At 42.5% G+C, this 23,496-nt stretch overlaps 1 protein-coding gene and 5 non-coding genes across 6 annotated transcripts; 3 read left to right on the top strand and 3 right to left on the bottom strand.

The window, feature by feature from the left end:
- Positions 1-454: 454 nt before the first annotated feature.
- trnaq-cug (transfer RNA glutamine (anticodon CUG)) lies at positions 455-526 on the bottom strand. The gene has a single exon. It is a non-coding gene; the product is annotated as a tRNA-Gln (tRNA).
- Positions 527-900: 374 nt separating this feature from the next.
- Positions 901-983, top strand: trnas-uga (transfer RNA serine (anticodon UGA)). The gene has a single exon. It is a non-coding gene; the product is annotated as a tRNA-Ser (tRNA).
- A 6,520-nt stretch (positions 984-7,503) lies between these two features.
- LOC116674533 (zinc finger protein 239-like) lies at positions 7,504-12,404 on the bottom strand. The gene is made up of 3 exons (XM_032506959.1): positions 12,398-12,404; positions 12,085-12,167; positions 7,504-9,137 (listed from the first exon to the last, which is right to left on the bottom strand). Exons 1-3 carry the CDS (start codon positions 12,402-12,404, stop codon positions 8,181-8,183), a joined length of 1,047 nt encoding a protein of 348 aa, XP_032362850.1. The 3' UTR covers positions 7,504-8,180.
- Positions 12,405-19,860: 7,456 nt separating this feature from the next.
- On the bottom strand, positions 19,861-19,932 carry trnap-ugg (transfer RNA proline (anticodon UGG)). Its single transcript has one exon. It is a non-coding gene; the product is annotated as a tRNA-Pro (tRNA).
- Positions 19,933-21,290: 1,358 nt separating this feature from the next.
- LOC116674538 (small nucleolar RNA U3) lies at positions 21,291-21,506 on the top strand. Its single transcript, XR_004328123.1, has one exon. It is a non-coding gene; the product is annotated as a small nucleolar RNA U3 (small nucleolar RNA).
- Positions 21,507-23,353: 1,847 nt separating this feature from the next.
- trnat-cgu (transfer RNA threonine (anticodon CGU)) lies at positions 23,354-23,426 on the top strand. Its single transcript has one exon. It is a non-coding gene; the product is annotated as a tRNA-Thr (tRNA).
- The last annotated feature ends 70 nt before the right edge of the window (positions 23,427-23,496 follow it).

The following is a 23,496-nucleotide window of genomic DNA, read 5'->3' as shown; positions in this document are numbered from 1 at the left end:
TTGTTTTTTACACAGAAAGGGTTGGGACAGTGTCCACTCCCCCACCCATATCTGACAATTGAAAGCTGTGGGGAAAGGGGGTTCCAAAGCTAATAGATCATTCAACAAGCAATTCTGATGCACTATACTGACCCATTCAGGATGAGCACTGTATACTCTGACTGCAGCAACACAAATTAAAATTTCAGTGATCCCTAATTTTTATGGTGATAACGAGACTGAATGCAAAGTGTGTATCCCCCATGTAACTCAAACCCTATCACTTCCAGTAGATACTGTCAAATTTGGAGCTTCTTCAAGTTACATAAACGACCAGGTGACTCCTCAACATGCCACCACCAACATACTGTTTACAGTCTAAATGGCCAAGGACATTAAACATGTAAGCTTACTTTAAACTACATGTGGAAAGTTGAAAGGTTGATCTTTTTCACCAGTGCTGTGGCTTAAAAACAGGTTCCACCGAGATTTGAACTCAGATCGCTGGATTCAGAGTCCAGAGTGCTAACCATTACACCATGGAACCTTTAAAAGAGTTGCAAGGGTTTGCTAGGCAGTTTCTTTCATAATAGCCACATGTGTGATGTTAAAGGCACACAGCAATCACAACAATTAAAATATCACGCCCAACATATTCTCGGTTTTCAGTCCTCGCCCCTACTATTTACGACATGGCCAGACGTAATCCGGCTAAGAAGCAGCACTTTTCAGAGGTGGAGATTGAAACCCTGACATCTCAGTTTAATTTGCAGTAAAGTATACACCTACATGTAAAGTGTACCCATATTTAAATAAACACACGGTAGCAAGGTTTATGCAGTGCTTTTTAATTTTACTCGTGTTTTTTTTTTGTGAGTCAGTGCAAATATTAGTGCAAATCAGTATCATACTGCTCTTCAGGTTGTTGTGGCCGAGTGGTTAAGGCGATGGACTTGAAATCCATTGGGCTCTCCCCTGCGCAGGTCCAAATCCTGCTGACAACAAAATCCATAATTTAATGGTGGTCACACATCCCTCTATGGCAGATGTACCTTCATGGACAATATTGTAATCCCTCATAGGTACTGGAAGCCACTGATGCATCTCTGAGCAATTATGTTTGAGTCTCAATATGTGATGTGTTGCAAGATTTGCAGTGAACGTTATATTGTCCAGCGATGGTGGTATAGTGGTGAGCATAGCTACCTTCCAAGCAGTTGATATGGCTTTGATTCCCAGCCAGTATCTTTCTTTGAGTGACGTAACTTGCTTTATTTGTCAAAAAGTAACCAGAAAGGTTACTCTCCCAACCCAGTTTGATAAAAAATTAGATCTTGGTTATATCGCACAAATAAGGGAGCATAACAATCTATCAAGCTGAGGATCCACAGACATAGACATGTTCCACCACCCGCAATTAAGCCTGTCTCCTCAGCTTCTAGACGCTGCATCAAAGACAATCTATCTATAATCTATCTATAATCTGAACGAAGATGGAAAGACAATCTACATGTGTCACTGGGTGTATTAAGGGACAGTCTATCCACATACCAGAATGCTGTGAAGGTGGTGAAGATGCAGCATCTCTCTTCTGTCATAGCTAGCAATGGCCACAAACCTAGATTGTTGTTAAATACGATTAACTCATATAACGTCAAAAATCCATGCACCTCTGCTCTGACAGATGTGTCAATTAGTACATGTGAGAAATTTCTCGGTTATTTTATTGACAAAGTAGCATCTATCAGGGAAATTGCCAGTGCTAATTTTAAGGTCTTTTTATCTGCTTCTCCTACACACTCAGCTGTGTTTGAGGAATTTAAGCCCGTTTCTCTGACGTTACTTAGTGAGGTTGTACAACACATGAAACCTACCAACTGTCCCTTAGACATTTAGAATGGTGAAGGAGGTTTTTAATAGCAACGTTGGGGCGAGTCTTCTTACTCTTTTTAAGTTAATTGCTAAGCCTGTACTTTGTTACTTTTACTTGAGTAAAGAAGTTAAATCAGTTCTTCTACTTTTACCAGAGTATTTGTTAACACAATTATCTGTACTTCTACTTGAGTACGCGCATTGAGTACTTTTGCCATCTCTGACGGTCATTGGTATGCAGGTCACTTGATGTAATACAAGCAAATACATAAGGCCCTACCCAACAGTTTTGTGATACGTGGCGTGCAACTGTATGTCAATGATCAAGCTTGTTGCTGTGACCAAGAAACCACCAGCAAAATGACTGATACATCATCAGTTACGGAATTTTCTTGGATGCCAAATATTTGAATTCAAAGTCAGAATCCAGTTGACACGTAAGAACAATACAATGCACGTCCAGCTTCTACACTTCTGCATGAGTCAGCTTCCCCAATTTCTGAGTAACAGGAAAATAGCCTGATAAGCATACATGTGCAGCTCAACCTCAAAAAGCCATAAGCAAATGCTTGTGGCTTAAAGATCGAGATCCCGCTCATAAATCATCAGACAGGCGCAGTCTCTGTGGCGCAATAGGTCAGCGCAGTCGGCTGTTAACTGAAAGGATGGTGGTTCAAGTCCACCCAGGGACCTTTGTTGCCTAAACAACCTGGAGTGAGCCAACTCTGGGATTTATCCTTCTGCAGAAGACCATAGAGCAGCCCAAAGATAACACAAGTGACCTTATGTCTATCAGAAGGTACAGTTCTGCAAACCATATACATATTAATCTTTAAGGTCATCAGAGATGGGAAGTAACAAAGTACAAACACTTCATAACCGTACTCAACTTGGTTTTTCAGATATTTTTACTTTACTCTTTATTTTTTTGGCGACTTTTTACTTTTACTCCTTACATTTGAACATGAATATCGGTATTTTCTACTCCCTACTTTTTACAAAATTGGCTCGTTACTTTAGTTTTGTACTAAAGGTCGTAAATCAGGAGTGATCGTTAGTCCAAGTCGGAGAATAGCACGGAGACACGCCGCGAGCGGGCGTGCACGCCACACAGAGAAAAAAAGTGAGAGAAAAGAAAAAGAGAATAGCTGTCTGGAGGATAATCAGCTGAGATTGTGTGGTCTTTGAGAACTGGAAGTCTTATAACTGATGTTGTCAGTTCATTTAAGCCTGTTGTCGTATTGGTCTATAGATCTGGCAAATTTAAAAGTTAGCTTGTTTGTGTTCTTCACCTGTTACCTAGGTTACACCTGTTACCTAGGTTACACCTGCCTGTTGATTCGATATAATGGTGATTGTTGATTGCCCTTGCTCATTAAGATAATGTAATTAATAGTGGGATTATTGTTATTATTTACTAGCATATATGATTCCTATGCATTGTGTATGGTAGCCTTTACAATGTTGTTTATTTCTTTTATTACCACACACACAGCCATAGCAGAGCTACCCCTCCCACCCCCATGTTCATACTGATGCTTGATTGTAATAAATAAAAATATATATATATATATATATATATATATATATATATTAAAAAAAAAATAAAGCATCAACAGAGAGAAGTTGTCTCCGTTGGTGTTTTAACAGACACACATGGGCCGAAGTTGGAAACCAGAATCAGCTTTAAATCCAGTCCTAATCTAGTTCTCACTAAATTTCAAATAATTTCAGTGTAGTTACCAATACAAAAATTAACATAATTGGATGGGAACATACACAGACTTCTCACAAAATCACACTTGAATTCATATCTTGCTACTCGGTCAGAATCTTATTAACCTGGAGTCCCAGTCTCTGTCAATATAAATAAGCTATATGTTTCATATATGTTTATATATGTTTTAGGCCTATTGGCAGACAGCCATTTACAATGTAGCCAATGGCAAATAAAGAATAAAGAATAAAGAGTATTTTCTCCATGTCCACTGTAGTTTCTCAGCGTGCTCTCTAGTAACATCTGTCTGGTCCAGGTAGCTTTGTCATTCATAAGGCTACTTTTACTTTGATATTTTAAGTATATTGCTAAGCCTGTACTTTGGTACTTTAACTTGAGTAAAGAAGTTAAATCCGTACTTCTACTTTTACCAGAGTACTTGTTAACACAATTATCTGTTCTTCTACTTGAGCACGGGCAGTGAGTACTTTTGCCATCTCTGACGGCCTCTGTATTGTTCTGTTTAGAGTACGTATATATTGTGTGTATAGACTAGTGTGTATATTTTTTGTTTTGGTTGTTTTGTGTTTTGTGACAGCACAGGGACACGGAGAGCTCTAGACCCGGTAGCAGCGGCACAACCCCCCATGAGCCCACCGCCAGAGTTGGTGGAATAGCAACCTAGCGTTAGCGAACTAACCAACCAGCCCGCTTATAAAAAAATACATTTGAATTTAAAAGGCACGGATTATACCCACTGATGGTGGTCCGTCCGTGGCTGCAAGACCTGGAGCTCACCGGCAGTGTTTGAGTTTGACTGTTAAAAGCGTGAAGGTAATTAAAAGGTATTTATTTATAAGCTGGGTTAGTTTTCTAACGCTAGCTTGCTAATCCACCAACACTAGTGGTGAGCGGGTCTGAAGCTATCCATGTCCGTCTGCAGCTGCAGGACCTGGAGCTCACCGCCAGTGTTTCAGTTTGACTGTTAAAAAGTGTTGAGATAATTAAAAAGTATTTGTTTAGAAGCAGGCCGGCTGCTAGTTAGCCAATGCTAGCTTCCATGCTACATAAATAAGCAGAGCTGTCCCTCTCAGAAAAAAAACACAGGTAAAATTAAAAAAACACTACATAAACTTTGCTACCGTGTGTTTATTTAAACATAGGTACACCTACATGTAGGGTGACGAGATTGCAATATAAGCCTTTATATTAATATTAGCAGCGGAAGCGTGCTGGGCCCATAACCCAAAGGTTAATGGATTGAAACCATCTTCTGCTATTTCCTGTGCTTTGTATCAGCAGTAAGTATATATCCAGTCTGTTGATGTTTAACACAGCATGTGTTGCTGCAAGTGTCTGAAGTGAAATGTCTCCACCTGCTGAAGAGTAAACTTAATGGCATGTTGAGATTATTTCACCCATAAAAAAAGAAACTACAGTGCTCATACCTTTTATTCCCGCTGTAATACCCATAAAAACTGGAGTGTAATACAGTAAATATACTACACTACAGGTAATAAATACTGTAAATAGAAACTGTAAAACATGTACGTTTAAAGTGCTTGTTGTCCTGTCTAGCAGTTAGATTACCACAGGAGGTAATATCTTTAGCAAAGACTCTACCATAACACCTGCTGGAGATGCCAGGTCCTCATACATGTAAAGCATGAGCTCTACCACTGAGCTACATCCCCTGAAGATATTCAGATTTTTTTGAGTTTTTTCTGAGATAGACTTAGACTTATCTTTATTAATCCTTTTGGGATGACACTCGCAAGGAAATTGAAATATCACTAAATAAAAGAAGAAACCTGGGTAAAACATGTCATGTTAATGTTGTATATGGCTTCAAAACCTGTAAATGCAACTGCAGTGGCTGGAAGTCAAACCTGGGCAAAATGATTGCACTGCTACGATATAAATCATAATCTAAAAGTAACACAGCTGTTGCCGTTCTGCTGGACAATACAACGTTCACTGCAAATCTTGTAACACAGACTGAAAATAAATGCTAAGAAATACATTGGTGGAGACAGGTGGATTCCAGTACCTATGAGATAACACAATATTGTTCGTAAAGGCACATCTGCAATTTGGTATAATGTGATGTGTCATTAGTTTGCTACCACTTTCGTTGTCAGCAGGATTTGATACTGCTCGGGAACACCTCAACGGATTTCTAGTCCATCACCTTAACCGGTCAGCCACAACAACCTGAAACACAACACTATACCTCTTTGCAGAATTTTCATAAACTTTTCTATTGGTTAGAAGTAGTTACCAGAAAAGGGCAAAGTGCAAATCGTTGTGCACTGCCTGTGTCTGTGGATCCTCGTGGAGGCAGCTTGATTGATTGATATGGGCCCTTATTTGTACCATAACAGAGATCTAATATTTTATCAAATTAAGTTGGGCAAGTAACTTTTCTGGTTACTTCTTGACAAATAAAGCAACAAAAACTACTGCGATGGCTGGGAATCAAACCCAGGTCAACTGCTTGGAAGGCAGCTATGCTCACCACTATACCACCATCACTGGACAAAGCAATGCTGACTGCAAATCTTGTCATCTGGGCATTGAGACTGAAAATAAATGCTCAGAGATGCATTGGTGGAGACGGGTTTCCAGTACCTATGAGATAATACAATGTTGTTCATGAAGGCACAACTGTGATTTGGTATAATGTGATCCCTAGGGAAAGGGGGGGCAATTCATTTTCCCAAGGGGCCACATGAGAAACAGGGGCTGTTGTGGAGGAAGTATCAAGGTAGTAAGTAGTAAAAGCTAAATGTACAATGTATATGTGACACGGAGGCCACTTGGAGAGATACCTGCTGCTGTACAAGCTGCTGATCTTCAGCTCATTAGATGGTCAGTTAGCTCCATCTAGTGGACAGATAGTAGAACTCCATCATCTGATGGGGGACTTCTCTCACACTGACTGGCTCTGGGAACAGGTTGGACTGGTTCTGACAACTCTCTGACTCTGAAGTTATGAAGATGTCACGGCGTCATCGGATCAAATGCACATCGACACCAGAAACTCACACGTTGTAGAATTATTCTATTAATGTTAAGAAGTAACACAGTTGTAGAGGAATGACATCCCTTTAGACGTATATCCGGTGAGGGGAAACTCACATTGTTCACTAATTTTTTGGATCATTTAATACACACAGGACAGTGAGGTATTGGCAGAGGTGGAAAATAACGAAATACATTACTTACGTTACTGTATTGAGCAGTTTTGTTGTGTATTTTGTTTTTTTCAAGTTAAATGTACTTGACTTTAAGGTAAAGGATTGTATTTTGCTACATTACAAATCCTATTGTTACTGAGTAAAAAGAAGTTTGACTAATGAAAACTGAAAGGTAGAAAAAATAAATAAATAAAAAAATCACACCGGCTACACCAGACCTGGGCATTTTTTTTGTGCCAATGTATGCAGCTCCTTCTTCTGTGGTTGCAAGGCGTAATTAAAAAGAAGAACTAGAAGAAGTGTACCGTGTGGGCGCGGTCGGACCCATGGATGTGTTAAGAGAACGGTCTGACCCCTGTGGCGGCGAGCTGAGACCTGAATGGGAGACATTAACATGGACGGGAATCAGCTGTTATCCCTGAAAAACATCAGCTCATGGGAAAGAAAGAGAGGTTGATACAGAGCGCCGAGGTTTTAACCAAACATGGACGCACAACATCGCCACAACACTACGCCATTTTCTGAAGGGAAGTTCCAATGAAAACCACGCATCTCCAGATGTGTGTTGATGTTGAATGTTTGTGATAAACTGAAGTATGATGTCATAACAGTGTCATAAAAAAGAATAAATCTGTAAAATAAGAAGAAACTAAATGTCAAAGTTCAACTCAGTTCAGTTTATTTAAGAAGAAGACAGATCAAATGAATTAAACAAATGATTATACATGGGTTAAAAATACCAGAATTAGTCAAAAGCAAGTTAGCGTCCAAAAATTTTGGACGCTAACTTGATGCCATCTGTGAAAAAGCTGAAGTTAAAGAGAGGATGGCTTCTACAAATGGATAATGATCCTAAACACACCTCAAAATCCACGGGGGATTACATCAAGAGGCGTAAACTGAAGGTTTTGCCATGGCCTTCACAATCTCCTGACCTCAACATGTTAATCTATAGATAGACCTTAAAGGAGCAGAAACCTCAAAGAACTGGACTTTTGGAAGAAGAATGGGCAAAGATACCTTCAACAAGAATTAAAGACTATTGGCTTTCCAAGCTGTGATACTTGCCAAAGGGGGGGTGGGGGGTATTAAGGTATTAGGTATTAACTCTGCAGGGGGCCCAAACTTTTGCAGACGTCATTTTTTTTGTTTTCTGTTATTTTGAAAGTGTAAATAGTGTAAATAAAATCCAACTTTTTGTGACATATTATACAAATGTTTTATCTGTCATTTGATGCCTTTTGGAGATTTTTCCATCTTTTTTTTGGCTTCTTTATGCACATAAACACACATATTTATCTAGGGTGCCCAAACCTTCGAACCCAACTGTAGTTATTGTTTTCTTCTTGAAGCTGCACTTTCATCTGTCTCTTTGTAGTTTTGCTTATTTAAAGCTAATTTACTTGTTCAGACTATTTGGGCTTCTCTCCAGTGTGAATGCGCTGATGTTTTTTAAGGTGACTTCTCTGAGAAAACGTTTTCCCACATTGTTCACACAAGTACGGCTTCTCTCCAGTGTGAGCACGCTGGTGTTTTTTAAAGCCACCACTATCAGTAAAGGCTTTACCACATAGATCACAGCTGTAGGGCTTCTCTCCAGTGTGAATGCGTTGGTGTCGTTTAAGGTGACTTCTCTGAGAAAACGTTTCCCCACATTGTTTACACAAGTACGGCTTCTCTCCAGTGTGAATGCGTTGATGTTTTTTAAGGTAACATCTCAGAGAAAACGTTTCCCCACATTGTTTACACGAGTACGGCTTCTCTCCGGTGTGAACATGTCGGTGTCTTTTAAGACTATCGCTCACAATAAATGTTTTACCACATGTATCACAGCTGTACGGCTTCTCTCCAGTGTGAATGCGTTGATGTGTTTTAAGGGCATTACTATGAGAATACATTTTCCCACAGTGTTCACAGCTGTACGGCTTCTCTCCAGTGTGAACACGCTGGTGCATTACTAGGTTACCCTTCCTAGAAAAGGTTTTACCACATAGATCACAGCTGTACGGCTTCTCTCCAGTGTGAATGCGTTGATGTAATTTTAGATTACGCTGTACTGTGAAAGCTGCCCCACATTGATCACACCGGTACGGCTTCTCTCCGGTGTGAACACGCTGGTGCATTACTAGGTTACCCTTCCTAGAAAAGGTTTGACCACATAGATCACAGCTGTACGGCCTCTCTCCGTTGTGAATGAGTTGATGTATCATTAGGTTACTCTTCAGTGTGAAAGCTGCCCCACATTGATCACAGATGTAAGGCTTCTCTCCAGTGTGAACTCTCTGATGAATCTTTAAATGTCCAGATGTGAAGGATTTGTCACAGTGTTGACAGTGGTGACATTTTGGTCTGTGTCTTCTTCTCTGTTTCTATAGCAACAGACAAACGAGAAAAGAGAGAGAAAGAGAGCGAGAGAGAGTTAGTGAACAACCTTCTTAAACCCTGGACTTGCTCTCACTCTTCATACAATAATTCATGATAAAATGAATGAAATATGAGCCGGTTGCAGACATGTCATCATGGAAGCAAATGTAGTGCTCATAACGTTTATAAGTTCAGAAATATTCTACGTTTTTTAGGAAAGTTTCCAAATTTAAATGATTGGCAATTTAAAAACTAAAACATTTGCACTCTCTTCAGTTTTCAGCTGGATCAGCTGGCTCTCTGGTGCAGTCAGAACAACCTTGAGCTTAACACGCTCAAAACTGTGGAGATGATTGTGGACTTCAGGAAGAGACCCCCCACTCTTCCCCCCATTACCATACTCAACAGCCCTGTGTCTGCTGTGGAATCCTTCAGGTTTCTGGGATCCTCTATATCCCAGGACGTGTGGGAGCCCAACACAGACACCATCATTAAAAAGGCCCAGCAGAGGATGTACTTCCTGGTCCAGCTCAGGAAGCTCAACCTGCTTAAGGAGCTGCTGATCCACTTCTACTCAGCCATCATCCAGTCTGTCCTCTGCACGTCCATCACTGCACGTCCATCACTGTCTGGTTTGGATCTACCACCATAAAGGGCCGAAGCAGACTACAACGGACAGTTAGGACTGCAGAAAGGATCATCGGTGCCAACCTGCCCTCCGTCTAGGGCTGCACGATTATGGCCAAAATGATAATCACGATTATTTTGATCAAAATTTTGATTGCGATTATTCTCACGATTATTTGTTGATTTTACCCAAAAAAAAATTTGTCGTCACGTAGGCTATTTATAACTGCGAGAGGGAGTGTGATGGACGCTACTCACAGAGACGGCTGACTCATTATGAACGGGTCCAGCACGGGTCGAACGGCGCATACACACGTTGTGTGTATGAAATGTCTGTATCGTCAATGGGCTGCATTTTTATGAACTATGATACTCTAGCAATGGGTCACATCTGTGGCCCAGGTCCAGCAGCTCCATCTCACACGCTATTACTCTACCAACTGAAGTTAGTTGCATTCAATAACTTCTGTGTTCTTCGCCGTGGCGGCCGCGGTAGCAGAGTTACCACGGAAACACTGGTACAAATACGGGTTTGCCTCTCTTAACAATTTACAGCTGTGTTATTAACAAAACTGTGGACAAATGTCAGAAGTGTGGACCGGCTCTGTGTGGCCGGGTGCGGAGTAAGAGGAGAGAGAGTAAAGGAGAGATTCAACACAGGCACGGCTTTACAGACAAAATGGGTCACGTAACGGAAAATGAAACCATATCCATATAAACAGCATTGCAGCGGATGCGAGGACATTAGCACCGGTGCGTCCTAGAGGAGCTAACTGCTAACAGACGCTACTAGCACCGACTAGCACTGGTCACTGCTGTTGTCTGAAAAACAACAGATGGAACAAAGTGTTGCGTTTACTAGCAAACTGGTAAACCTTGAGACCGCCGTATAACCGACTGCTATCTGTTGAGTTTTCCTCCCGTTACTCTGTCCTCTGTGACTGTCTACATCTAGAAATTAAACTGCGCGGTGCAGGAACTACTCATGAAATGAAATGGTTGTGGAAGTGGTAACTGTGCTGTTTAATTATGCTGTTGGGATGTAGAAGATGAATCAGCAGCCATTTCTTAATGTCACGGAAGGTTCTTCAGTCAGAAAATTTCCCATGGACAGAGAAGGATGCTTATGTGTATCCTTCGCGGTCCCAAATCACCCACAATCCTATGCGCGGGCCTTTGTAGTCTCGTTAAAAAATAATAATATTAGCGGACCTAAGCGGGAGTTCGAGCGGCATCGCTGACGGTGAAATGATAATTTAAATGTAAGTATCTTTAGTGTGTACCGTACATTTGTTATCACTGTTAATGTTTTACATCAATGTAAAGCTTAACACTTTAAAGCTTGTACAAATTGCTCTAATAATTAGGTAGATACACCCCGACCTAACGTTAGCCAACTGAACCTATAATTTAACTTTCGGCTGTTAGCTATTTAGGTTGCTGTCTTTGATGAGCATGATGAGTTCACCTGGACGGCCCAACAACCTCTCAACCATCGGTGGACTACTGAAGACTTGTTGGTAAATTGGAATGTGAACAGCAGCATTATTTAAAGGCAACCACGACGTCCGCCCTATTTAAGCACGTGGCTCCACAGGCTGGTAATAGCACGTTGCTAGGCAACAACCTGAACATCAACACATGGATGCACAAGGAATATTAAACAATTTGCACATCTATCAGAGACGCAATAAGATACACAGCAACAGCAATAATGTGAAGGCAATAATCTCTCTCTCTCTGTGTGTGTCTCTCTCTCTCTCTCTGGCTGTCTTTCTCTCTCTGGCTCTCTCTCTCTCTCTCTCTCTCTCTCTCTCTGTGTCTCTCTCTCTCTCTCTCTGGCTGTCTCTCTCTCTCTCTCTCTGGCTGTTTCTCTCTCTCTCTCTGGCTGTTTCTCTCTCTCTCTCTGTGTGTCTCTCTCTCTCTCTGTGTGTGTCTCTCTCTCCTTCCCCCATCACATGGTACCACGGGCTAACCTTCCACATAGTTCCATAGTTTTAACTTCCGTTCTTCACTTCAACAAGTCTAAAAACGGGAAAGGAACAATAAAGGAAAAAGTCTGTTGACATGACAACTGTTTTGTGCTGGTCTGAAAACGTATCTCATCTTTGACTCAAACCTGATCCAAACCGAGCCGTGAGCTTGGTGATCCATTACAGCCCGACTACTAGACATGGATGTATATGCATGAGCATATCTCAATGTCGAGAGTCATTTATATAAAAATCCTAAAAGACATTAGTGAAAGCGTCTGTGAGCATTCATTAATATTGAGATTAGATTTCTGGTCTCTTCAGTCTGGAGTAACCTCTTTCCTTCACTCACCTCCTCCTTCTTCCTCTTGCTCCCTCGCTCCTCTGAGTCTCCCGAGGCCTCCCTGACACCTTTCCTCTTGCCCTCCTCCTCCTCCTGGTGTCTCTGCAGGTACTCTGTGATAAGGTCCAGGTCCAGGTTGTCTTGTGGCTCCCATGTGTTATCCTCACTGGAAAGGTGAGTGCAGACAGAAGAACAACTCCTCACACTTTGTTTTTTAGGAAATACATTCTCACTCTAGCTGCTAATATGGATTATTCCTTTTATCTGTTGCCATGGTGATAGGTTATTTGCGCGTCTGCATCTTAGAGTCAAAATACCAAACCTTCCATTAAAGTATGTGTGTGTGTGTGTATATGTGTGTGTGTGTGTGTGTGTGTGTTTGAGTGTGTGTATATGGACCAAAATCACCAGTTATTAATATTCTAGACTCATACTTACTCTGAGAACCCCTTCCATTTCAGCAGAAACTCTACTCTTCCCTTCACCACTCTGCGGTCCAAAACCTTCTCCACCACATGCTCCTCCTCTTCCTCCTTCACTGCTACAGGCTCCTCCTCCTCTTCCTCCTTCACTGCTGGAGGCTCCTCCTCCTCCTCCACTGTTGCAGGCTCCTCCTCCTCCTCTTCCTCCTTCACTGCTACAGGCTCCTCCTCCTCTTCCTCCTGCACTGCTGCAGGCTCCTCCTCCTCCTCCACTGTTGCAGGCTCCTCCTCCTCCTCTTCCTCCTTCACTGCTACAGGCTCCTCCTCCTCATCTTCCTCCTTCACTACTATAGACTCCTCCTCCTCTTCCTCCTTCACTGCTACAGGCTCTTCCTCCTCATCTTCCTCCTTCACTGCTACAGACTCCTCCTCCTCTTCCTCCTTCACTGCTACAGGCTCCTCCTCCTCCTCTTCCTGCTTCACTGCTACAGACTCCTCCTCCTCTTCCTCCTTCACTGCTGCAGGCTCCTCCTCCTCTTCCTCCTCCTTTCCTGCTCCGGTCGCCAGCTTGACGTCTGCCCCAAGGGGGGGTTTCAAATTGAGTAACCGTGGTAACCAATGATTTTTCTTGATTGGGGTTCACTACTTAACTCTCAGAGGAGAAACCCTGGAAAGCAGAATCACGGAGTCAGTGAGTGAGAGAACAAACCGCCGTCCTCGTAAATAAATGGAAATAAATATGGAAATAAATATTCAAACGACTTCAGAGTCAAAACATGAGCCATCATACACCTGGGGACAATAGTTCAACTTATAATACATTCCTTCTCTAATACTCTGTACATCTTTTGGGAGGAACTCCCCTTTAAGAGTTAAACAACATTTTAACATTAACAATCCTGCCAGGATACGTTAAAAACCACAAAATAACTCATTACCAGGGAATGGAAGCACCAGCACCCAGAATCACACACACAACCCTATGTTAACTAGCATGTTAGTTAGCAGTGATTAGTCTGTGCCTATGTTAATGTTAACTAGCATGTTAGTTAGCAGTAATTAGCCTGTGCCTAAGATTATGTAACCTAGCATGTAAGTTAGCAGTAATTAGCCTGTGCCTATGTTAATGTTAACTAGCATGTTAGTTAGCAGTAATTAGCCTGTGCCTATGTTTATGTTACCTAGCATGTAAGTTAGCAGTAATTAGCCAGTGTCTATGTTAATGTTAACTAGCATGTTAGTTAGCAGTAATTAGCCTGTGCCTATGTTTATGTTATCTAGCATGTAAGTTAGCAGTAATTAGCCTGTGCCTATGTTAATGTTAACTAGCATGTTAGTTAGCAGTAATTAGCCTGTGCCTATGTTATCTCCTAACATATACCTACCTCTACGTCTCTGCTGATTGGGAATGATTGAGATTTCTCTTGCACAGCTACCAGAAGACTTACAGCTTTCAGACAGGTTGCTCACGTCACATCTACGTCTTCAAGCTCAGTTGGAGGCTGCGCAGTAACGCTCAGCATCACCGGGAAATAGCTTCTAGTAGACTTCACTGGTCTCCGTCCGGAGCAACGGGACCTGTTGGTCCACTTCTTTAACTGTCTATGATATCACCCCTACACACCTGTTAGCTAGCCGCTAGCGCTAATGTTTACAAAACCCGTTTCCGGTTACAAACGCGGCTCTTTAGCTCGCCTTTACACATCATAAACTCCATAACTAACCCACCACAGCTTCAGTCCACCATACACACGGCAGAAGGAAACCGTCTGTTGTCATTTTTACCGAGTACCAACCTGGAAAGCAGAATTACGGCATCAGAGAGTGAGAAAACAAACCGCCATCCTCGTCTCCAAAGAGGAGGAAAGTGTCCGTCACCTGGGCACCGTGGTGTACCGATACCCGCACATTGGTTCCGCTTTCTTTGTTTCCCCGCTACGTTAATTTTGCTTACCAATAAAATTTGAAATTCGTACTAAACGCTACGCTGGTTATTATGTTATCCCTTAAGGGTGTATCACACATTCAAGCTGAAATAAATGTGGCGATATGCTGCTCTATACACGCTAAAAGTAGGGATTATTTACATGGAGTCTGGTGGAGATATGCTGCTCTATTCACACTAAAATAGTGATTATTTACATGGAGTCTGGTGGAGATATGCTGCTCTATTCACGCTAAAATAGTGAATATTTACATGGAGTCTGGTGGAGATATGCTGCTGTATACACGCTAAAAGTAGTGATTATTTACATGGAGTCTGGTGGGTTTGGTGATGGTGATTTCGGGGCTGTTTCATGTTAAACTAAAAGGATCTTACTCTTTAACTAAAGGTCTATCTCTGTAGGGATCCATCCCATAATGTTGTCAGACTCTTAGAATAATAATCTGAGTCTGTCAGAGACAACAACTGAACCTTTAGTGGACGGAAACTTTACCTTTTAATTAGGAGTTGAAACACAGACACGAGGAAGAATACATCCATCAAATAATCAGCATGTGGCCTTGTTTTATTGAACTCATTTTGCATTAAGTTGTTCCGCATTTCCCGACATTTAAAACAAGTCGATCATTGACGTTATTCTACAAGTCAGACAAATAAATCAGCCGACCCAACTCCCTACGGACTGAGCTACTGCCCCCCCCCCCCCCCCCCAGTAGTTATACCTTTGACTTTTTTGGGAGGAGTGGATCAATCTCAGTAAAGAGAGACAACTTATGAATGAAATCATGATATGATCAAATGAACAAATGATGAAACATATAGATTTTATTAAAAGCATTTAGAAACATTAGACTATATGATGATTGTTTATAGAAACATTTGTTTTCCACATTTTAAATATATTACAATATGATTTAAAATATAAAAGGACATAATAGTGACCAATAACAGTTGATTATTTTTTAGATGTGACATATCATGAAATGTTTTAGTCAAACAGTTCAAATGTTGATAACCAGAGATGAAATCAGATGAATGTTTCTGTGTTTGAGTCTCACATCTGCTTCACAGTGCAGAGTGTGTGTGATGGTGAACAGACTGAACTTTGATTTCAGCAGCTGGTCTTCAGTCAGTGTTTCTGTCCACAGGAGAGACTCTCAGTCCTGCAGAGGACACAGAGACACTGAGGAACCAGACCAGACCATAAACCCAGGATAGAGAGGCTGAGTGAATGTGGTGTTGAAGGTGTGGAGGTGGATCAGTGAGTCAGAGGAGACTGTGTAGAAGGACAGAGAGCCAGCAGGGACGTCCACATACACTGCTACTCTGTTAGAGACAGAGCAGGAAGTGAGGTCTGTTCTTCTCTTATTGTGCCAGACAGAGTAAACATCTTCATCAGAGCAGAACAGACTCCAGGAATGATCATTGTATCCAAACACACAGTCTCTACTGTCTCCTTTCCTTCTGATTCCTCTGTAACTCACTGATATCTCAACCTCTCCTCTCCTCTCGACCTCCCAGTAACAGCGACCAGTCAGACCATCTCTACACAGCAGCTGAGGCCAGATGTCAAATCTGTCTGGATGTTCAGGATATGACTGATCCTCCTCCACATTTGTCACCTTCCTGTTGTTGTCAGACAGTTTGAGGTCTCTGTGTACTGAGTTTCATCAGATGATGGAGTTCTACTATCTGTCCACTAGATGGAGCTAACTGACCATCTAATGAGCTGAAGATCAGCATTAGTACAGCAGCAGGTATCTCTTCAAGTGGCCTCCGTGTCACATATTACTTTGATACTTTAAGTACATTTAGCTGTTAATATTTACTACCTTAATATATATTTTAACCCTACTTGTTTTTGTCTGACATTTACCTTTACATGCACCGCTCCCTCCCTCTTGGGTGAGGAGAATATCTCCAAATTAAAACAATAAAAGCATCTTTCTCCTGACTGCACCTCGCAAATAAACACTTTACCGAGAAGCAGAAGAGGAGCCTGCGAGTGAGGAGAGCCAGGATGAGGATAGATATATATAACAGCGGTAAAAATTGTTTTAAATATCTTTGTAAATTGTGGACCTGGCTTTGCTGCAGGGGTCTGTCTAAATGTGGGGCCAGAGGGGTCTGTGAGCTGACTGACTGACTGGCTCGCGAGAGTCATTCCCGGCTGGCGTAGCAAGCTCGCCCGCCGGGGTTTGCGGAGCTTTCAAACTCCGAAGGCTTCTTTAATTCACCATCAATTTTCGTTGAACTGCCTATATTCAAAATCTACACAGCTGATTTCTCGCCTTAAAACATCTTAAAAATGAATTTATTGATTTAATAATAGACGTAAATTGTGAAAATCTGTGTACCGGAAACCATACGCGCTTTACACCCGAATTGAATGCTGGGATACTGGCCCGGCCAAGTTAACACAAGTTACCATCCGATGTATCCTCGGTAAAATGGGCGTGTTGAGATCACATCCAGGGATTTTAACTGTTCTTGGCAAAATGCTAACTTGTGTATTGGGTCAGTACTTTGGCCACCAAACATGACGTTGCACAAGAACACAAGAACACAAGTCCATAGAAGAACACAGATTGAGAAACGCCCAGTGCTTCTTGGTGCAGGATGCAGTGAAAAGTCAGCAACTTCCTGTCCAGCAACTTCTGCAGTACAGCCACAAAGCCGTTGTGTGCGCCTGTCATACTCGGTGCTCTGTCTGTACCACTGACACCGGGGGGGGTTATTCCTCTTGCTCTTAAACAATTCAAGACAGCCTCACAGACATCCCCCCGTGTTTGGCCTTTTAGTGGTATCAACTGAATCATTTTCTGGAGCCGCAGGTTGCCGACCCCTGCCGTAGACCAACAAGCCATGAAACACAGAGTTTTAGCAGTTTTCCATCTGTGTGTTAATTTTTGACTATGATATATACCATCACAGTGCAAGCATTTTGCCCAGGTTTGATTTCCAGTCACCGCCACGTTTTGAAACCACATACAACATTAACACCACATATTTCACCCAGGTTTCAAGAAAGTAAAAACAAATCAGACAAACTTCAGGGGATGCCACTCAGTGGTCGAATGCATGCTTTGAATTTATAAGGACCTGGGTTCGACCCAATCTGGGTCCGCCTGGGTCCGCCTGGGTCCGCCTGGCTCTTGCAGTCGGTGAAAAGAAACTGCGTCCGCCTTGCTCTCGTGACATTTCCGTTGCCCACGTGTGCATGACGTCAGAGCAAGTTGGGATTAAGTCGGACAGAAATCTAACCGGCATGCAACGGGTGCCGATCGCAGTGATATGCCTTCATGAACAATATTGTGTTACCTCATAGGTACTGGAATAAACCCATGTCCAGCAATGTATCTCCTAACACTTATTTTCAGTCTGTGTTACCAGATTTGCATTGAGCTTTGTATTGTCCAGCAGAAAGGCAACAGGTGTGTTACTTTTTGACTATGATTTGTACCATTAGCAGTGCAAGCATTTTGCCCAGGTTTGATTTCCAGCCACCGCAGTTACATTTACAGGTTTTGAAGCCATATACAACATTAACATTACATGTTTTACCCAGGTTTCTTCCTTTATTCAGTGATATTTCAATTTCCTTGCGGGAGGCTTCCCAAAAGGATTAATAAAGATAAGTCTAAGTCTATCTCAGAAAAAAGTAAAAAAAATCTGAAAATCTTCAAGGGATGTAGCTCAGTGGTAGAGCTCATGCTTTACATGTATGAGGACCTGGCATCTCCAGCAGGTATTATGGTAGAGTCTTTAAAAAAGCTGCAGAAGATATTACCTCCTGTGGTAATCTGACTGGTAGGGTTATAGAACGTAGTGGTAGACTAAGACCTCCTGTCACACAAACTAAGCGGTATGCTCTCTCTTTCATACCTCAGACTATCAGACAGGACAACAAGCCCTTTAAATGTACATGTTTTCCCATTTGTATTTATGTAGTGTAGTGTAGTATATTTTTTGTATTATGCTCCAGTTTTTATGGGTGTTACAGCAGGTATGAGTACTGTAGTTTCCATTTTTATGGATGAAACTACTAAACTTCACATGCCATTAAGTTCACTCTTCAGCAGGTGGAGACATTTCATTTCAGAAACAGAGTCTTTATTAAACATAAACAGACTCGAAATATACTTGCTGATACAAAGCATATGAATTAGCAGAGGATGGTTTCAATCCATCGACTTCTGGGTTATGGGCCCAGCAAGCTTCCGCTGCGCCACTCTGCTCTGTAATTTCTACCCAGGGGCTGGAAAGTCTGTGATTCACATTTTGATGGAAGGTGGCAACCAAGGTTCCAACAGCTTACAGGTTGCAAAGTTAAACATTTTGTAGACCTTGCAACTATCTTTTGTGTGAGCTTCCTGATTACTAAATGAATAAAATTGAATTGAATTACCTGGACCTCAACTTCCTAGCCTCATAGCTCCTGCTGTCTTCCAACTCTCCGGGATCCTGAGGTAGGTGATCATATCGTCACTGAAAACACATCCAAGTGTGAAAGCGCAGGATTGTTCCCATCGGGTTAGGAGTCAGTGGCTGTCCCAAGTGAAGAGGTTCTTGTATCTCAAAGGCATATTTCAAATAGTGCAACTTGTTCCAACTCAAAAACCACTATACTACTGAAACTTTGGATGACCGCCTCCGTCTGTCACATGGAAGATTGGGGTTTGATTCCCTGATAGGGAGATTTATCTACCAGCTGCTAATTATTTACCAAGGCTACATCAACACTACTACATCTGCCAGAGTAGTTTGGATGCGAGGACTAACCATAGCAAAAGATATGTGTTTTTAAGAAAGTATTAGAGTGGATATACTCCAAGAAAGACAAAGGTTTTACAACAGGATTCAGAATGATCCTGCTATCAAAGATATCAAAGAAGCGGGTGAAGAGCAGATTTACAGCTATACACATAACAGCAGCCACGGCCCCATCCAGAAATCCTAAGACTGCAGCTATGGCACGGTTCTGGATGGGATCATACCTCAGAAGATTGAAGACCTTACCATCTGATCTTAAAGTACCTGGTAGGATGAGCGAGTACAGCATTATCTGTATCTGTATCTGTGCTCGGACAGGATTTAACTCGGAAGTGGGTCGGGTTGTCTTGAAATGGGCGGGGCTTTAACCGGAATGTTCTACGGATCAAACAGATTGAATAAATTAGAACATTTAAAAAAAATCTCTCACAGGAAGAGACGCAACGAACGAAGAAGAGCCATGTTCTGCTCATTGTTCCTCTTATTTTTTCCCAGTTTTTTCTGTTGCGTGCAGTTGAAGCAGGATGTGAAAAATTGCAAACATGCTGTACTACAATTTTGATTCCTGGTTCCTAATCTGGGATAATTCAACATTAAACTGGATTTTGAATTACAGATTAGGATTGTAACAGCTCCTGCCCTTCAGGGCTCGTCCGGGAATTGAACCCCGGACCTCTCGCACCCAAAGCGCAAATCATACCCCTAGACCAACGAGCCACATTAAAAACTTCTCAATAGAAATTTTCTATCACGTAAATGTGATCAGTCAGTGACTCGAAAGGCAATTACTAAGGTCAAGTAGATTGGCTTGGGGTCTTTTCACGGCTCCACGGCACGATTGAGCTTTCAGATATAATTTGACAACAGAAAACATTTGATAAAAAATATTTTTACCAAAACAAAGACTTGATTTTGTCAGTAAAAAGTGATGGTAAAATTGGGGGAATGGGGAATTGTCAAGCCCACCTGCCCCCATCCCCCCAACACAATGCTAATGAAATATGCAACAAGCTTAAAATGCTTCCCCCTGTTTAGTTCTGACTCTGGGGACAGAAAGCAGACCGGTCCCAGATGACCTGAGAGGTCTGGGTGGGTCATAGTGTAGTAGCAGATCAGAAATGTATTTTGGCCCTAAATCATTGAGGGATTTATAAACTAGCAAAAGTACTTTGAAATCAATTCTTTGAGGTACAGGAAGCCAGTGTAAAGACTTCAGAACTGGACTGATGTGATCCAGTCTCTTGGTCTTAGTGAGGACTGGAGGGATGTGATCCAGTCTCTTGGTCTTAGTGAGGACCCGAGCAGCAGCGTTCTGAATCAGCTGCAGCTGTCTGATTGATTTTTTAGGGAGACCTGTAAAGACCCCATTACAGTAGTCAAGTCTACTGAAGATGAAAGCATGGACCAGTTTTTCCAAACCCTGTTGACACATAAGTCCTTTTACCCTTGATATATTCTTAAGGTAATAATAAGCTGATTTTGTTATTGTCTTAATATGGCTGTTAAAATTCAGGTCAGCGTCCATGACTACACCAAGATTTCTGGCTTTGTCTGTTGTTTTTAACATTGTTGTTTGAAGCTGAGCGCAGACTTTTAATCGTTCCTCTTTTGCTCCAAAAGCAACCACTTCAGTTTTTCCTTCATTTAATTTCAGAAAGTTCTGGCACATCCAGACGTTAATTTGTTCAATACACTTAGTCAGGTTTTGTATTGGACTATAGTCCCCTGGCGATAAGGTTATGTAAATTAGTGTGTTGCCCGCATAACTATGGTAACTTACTTTGTTGTTTTCCATAATCTGAGCCAGTGGAAGCATGTTAAGAACCAGTATTAATGCAAAGAAAGGACTGGAGCATTTATTGTAGAGAATAAGTAGGCTGACACTGAAGTATTGAGACAACAGTGACTGAAAATCTAATTCAATCTACATATCGGTCTTCTTAAAGATCTAAATAGATTTTCTCACCTCAGAGTCATCTGGAGCACGTAACTATTAGCTTCTGTCCCTCTGAACCCTGAGTGACAATCACTCTGCAGTGAATGAGATGCAGTTCCCCCCCCCCCTCAGTCTAACCAAGACTATACTTTCAGGGATCATTTCTAGAGTTTCTGACTTGAGGAATGTGTTTCTAAAATGTTTGGTCTCGCTGCCCACGATGATGAGTCGTGATATTCCTTTCTGAGCAAGAAGCTGACAGAGAGTAATGATTCACTTCATATGCTCTCTGTCATTGATGATCGTTCATTGTTTTTTTATGGAGCATTGACGAAGGGAATATGATCAGAGTGGTAGTAGTAGATGTGTAGAAAACTAATGTGAATAAACATGATCAAATGTGCAAGGTTATTTAGTAAACTGCAGTTATTTCTAGTTTTGAAATATTTGTATTATTTATGGTGGACAATGTTACTTGAAAGAGGATAGGGTTACCTCAGTGACCTTCACCAGAGAAATTGAGGACAATACCCCATCATCCTCTACCACAGAAAACGTGTCAGCTGGATTTAAGAGTTCCTCAAAGTGCTCCTTCCACCGCCCTATTACCTCCTCAGTTGAGGTCAATAACGTCCCATCCTTACTGTACACAGCTTTGATGATTTCTTCTTTCTCTCTCCTGAGGTGGCGAACGGTTTTTCAGAAGCACTTTGGTGCTGACCGAAAGTCCTTCTCCATGTCTTCTCTGAATGTCTCCCTTGCTTTGCCTCTGTCACGGCAGAAACTGGAGTCCTTTGGGCCCGTCGGTACCTTGCCACTGCCTCCGGAGTCCGCTGGGATAATATATCCCGGAAAGACTCCTTCTTCAGTCGGACGGCTTCCCTAACCACTGGTGTCCACCAGGGTGTTCGTGGGTTACTGCCCCTTGAGGCACCTAAGACCCTTAGACCACGGCTCTCCGCCACAGCTTCAGGAATGGAAACTTTGAACATTGTCCACTCAAGTTCAATGCCCAATCCCTATCCAGGAGTATGGTTCCAGAACCAAGACTGTGCGTAGAGGTAAGCCCCACCAGATCTAACTGGTAGCAATCCACCTCCCGCACAAGTTTCGGCTCCTTCCGCTACAGAGAGGTGACATTTCACGGGTCTGGTCTGTCAAAGCCCCTGACCTTCGCTGCCACCCATGTGACAGCGCACCCAACCCCACTGGTTCCTCCCACAGGTGGTGGGCCCATGGGATGGAGAGAGAGAAGCCACATAGCTTTTTGGGCTGTGCCCGACCGGGCTCCGTGGCAAATCCGGCCACCAGGTGCTCAATGACGAGCCATCCGTCTGGGCCTGGCACCAGACCGGGGCCCCGGGCTTCCTCCGGTCAGGGTTCCTCGATCTCTTCCTCGTTTTATCATAGGATTTTTGAACCATTCTTTGTCTGGCCCCTCGCCTGAGACCACTTTGCCATGTGAGACCCTACCAGGAGCACAAAGCTCTAGACAACACAGCCCTCAGGTTCATAGGGACACACAAACCTCTCCACCACGATAAGGTGATGGTTCCCGGAGAGGCACACAACACCTCCTTGAGTACTTTTAACCTATATAATTTAAATATCCAATGAGCTAGTGAAAAGGGTTCCATCCATCCATCTTTGTCAACCAGCTCCAGCAAGGGACTGGTCAAACTTCCCTTTTCCGAGCGACTGGGGGATCCTGAGGCGTTCCCAGGCCAGGTTGGAGATAAAATCTCTCCACCTTGTCCTGGCTTGTTAAAAACAAGTGCTGGAGCTGTCATTCCATGTCTCCCCTGTCCCTCAGCCCAAGAAGAGTTTCCGCATTGACAAAGCCTTCACAGCAGCTCGCGTAGGCTTGGCGGATCAATCCTATCCAGTAGCCAGTCTGCAGAAGATGTAGAACTACCTGGCAGGTCTCTTCCTTCAGCAGTTTGAGAACGCCAGCCCACTCCTTCTGATGGGTGCCCATCATCCACATCTCATCACCCCCCTAGAGCCAGTGAATCTCAGTCCACCAGGTGGTTCAGGCATCTGCAAAGGATGCCTGAAGGAGGTAAGGAGGGATTATATCTCCAACCTCTTGGAAAAGGGAAGTTTGTCCAGTTTAGTCCCCTGCTGGAGCTGGTGGATGAAGATGGATGGATGGAACCCTGTTCACTAGCTCATTCTGGCATGACAGGCCAACCTGTCACAGGCGCTGTAGGTTAGTGGTTACAGCGCCTGCCTCGTAAACAGGAGATCCTGGGTCCAAATCCCAGCAGTGCCTGGTTATTACTTACGGTATCTGCACTACAAAGAGTTTGCTTTTGCTGTAGTGATTAACAAGCATTAATTTT

The sequence above is a fragment of the Etheostoma spectabile genome, unplaced genomic scaffold, assembly GCF_008692095.1.
Source record: "Etheostoma spectabile isolate EspeVRDwgs_2016 unplaced genomic scaffold, UIUC_Espe_1.0 scaffold00000662, whole genome shotgun sequence".
In the NCBI taxonomy this organism is placed as follows: Eukaryota; Metazoa; Chordata; class Actinopteri; order Perciformes; family Percidae; genus Etheostoma; species Etheostoma spectabile.
The sequence above is the reverse complement of the archived record's forward strand: the minus strand, read 5'-3'. Positions and strand labels throughout refer to the sequence as shown.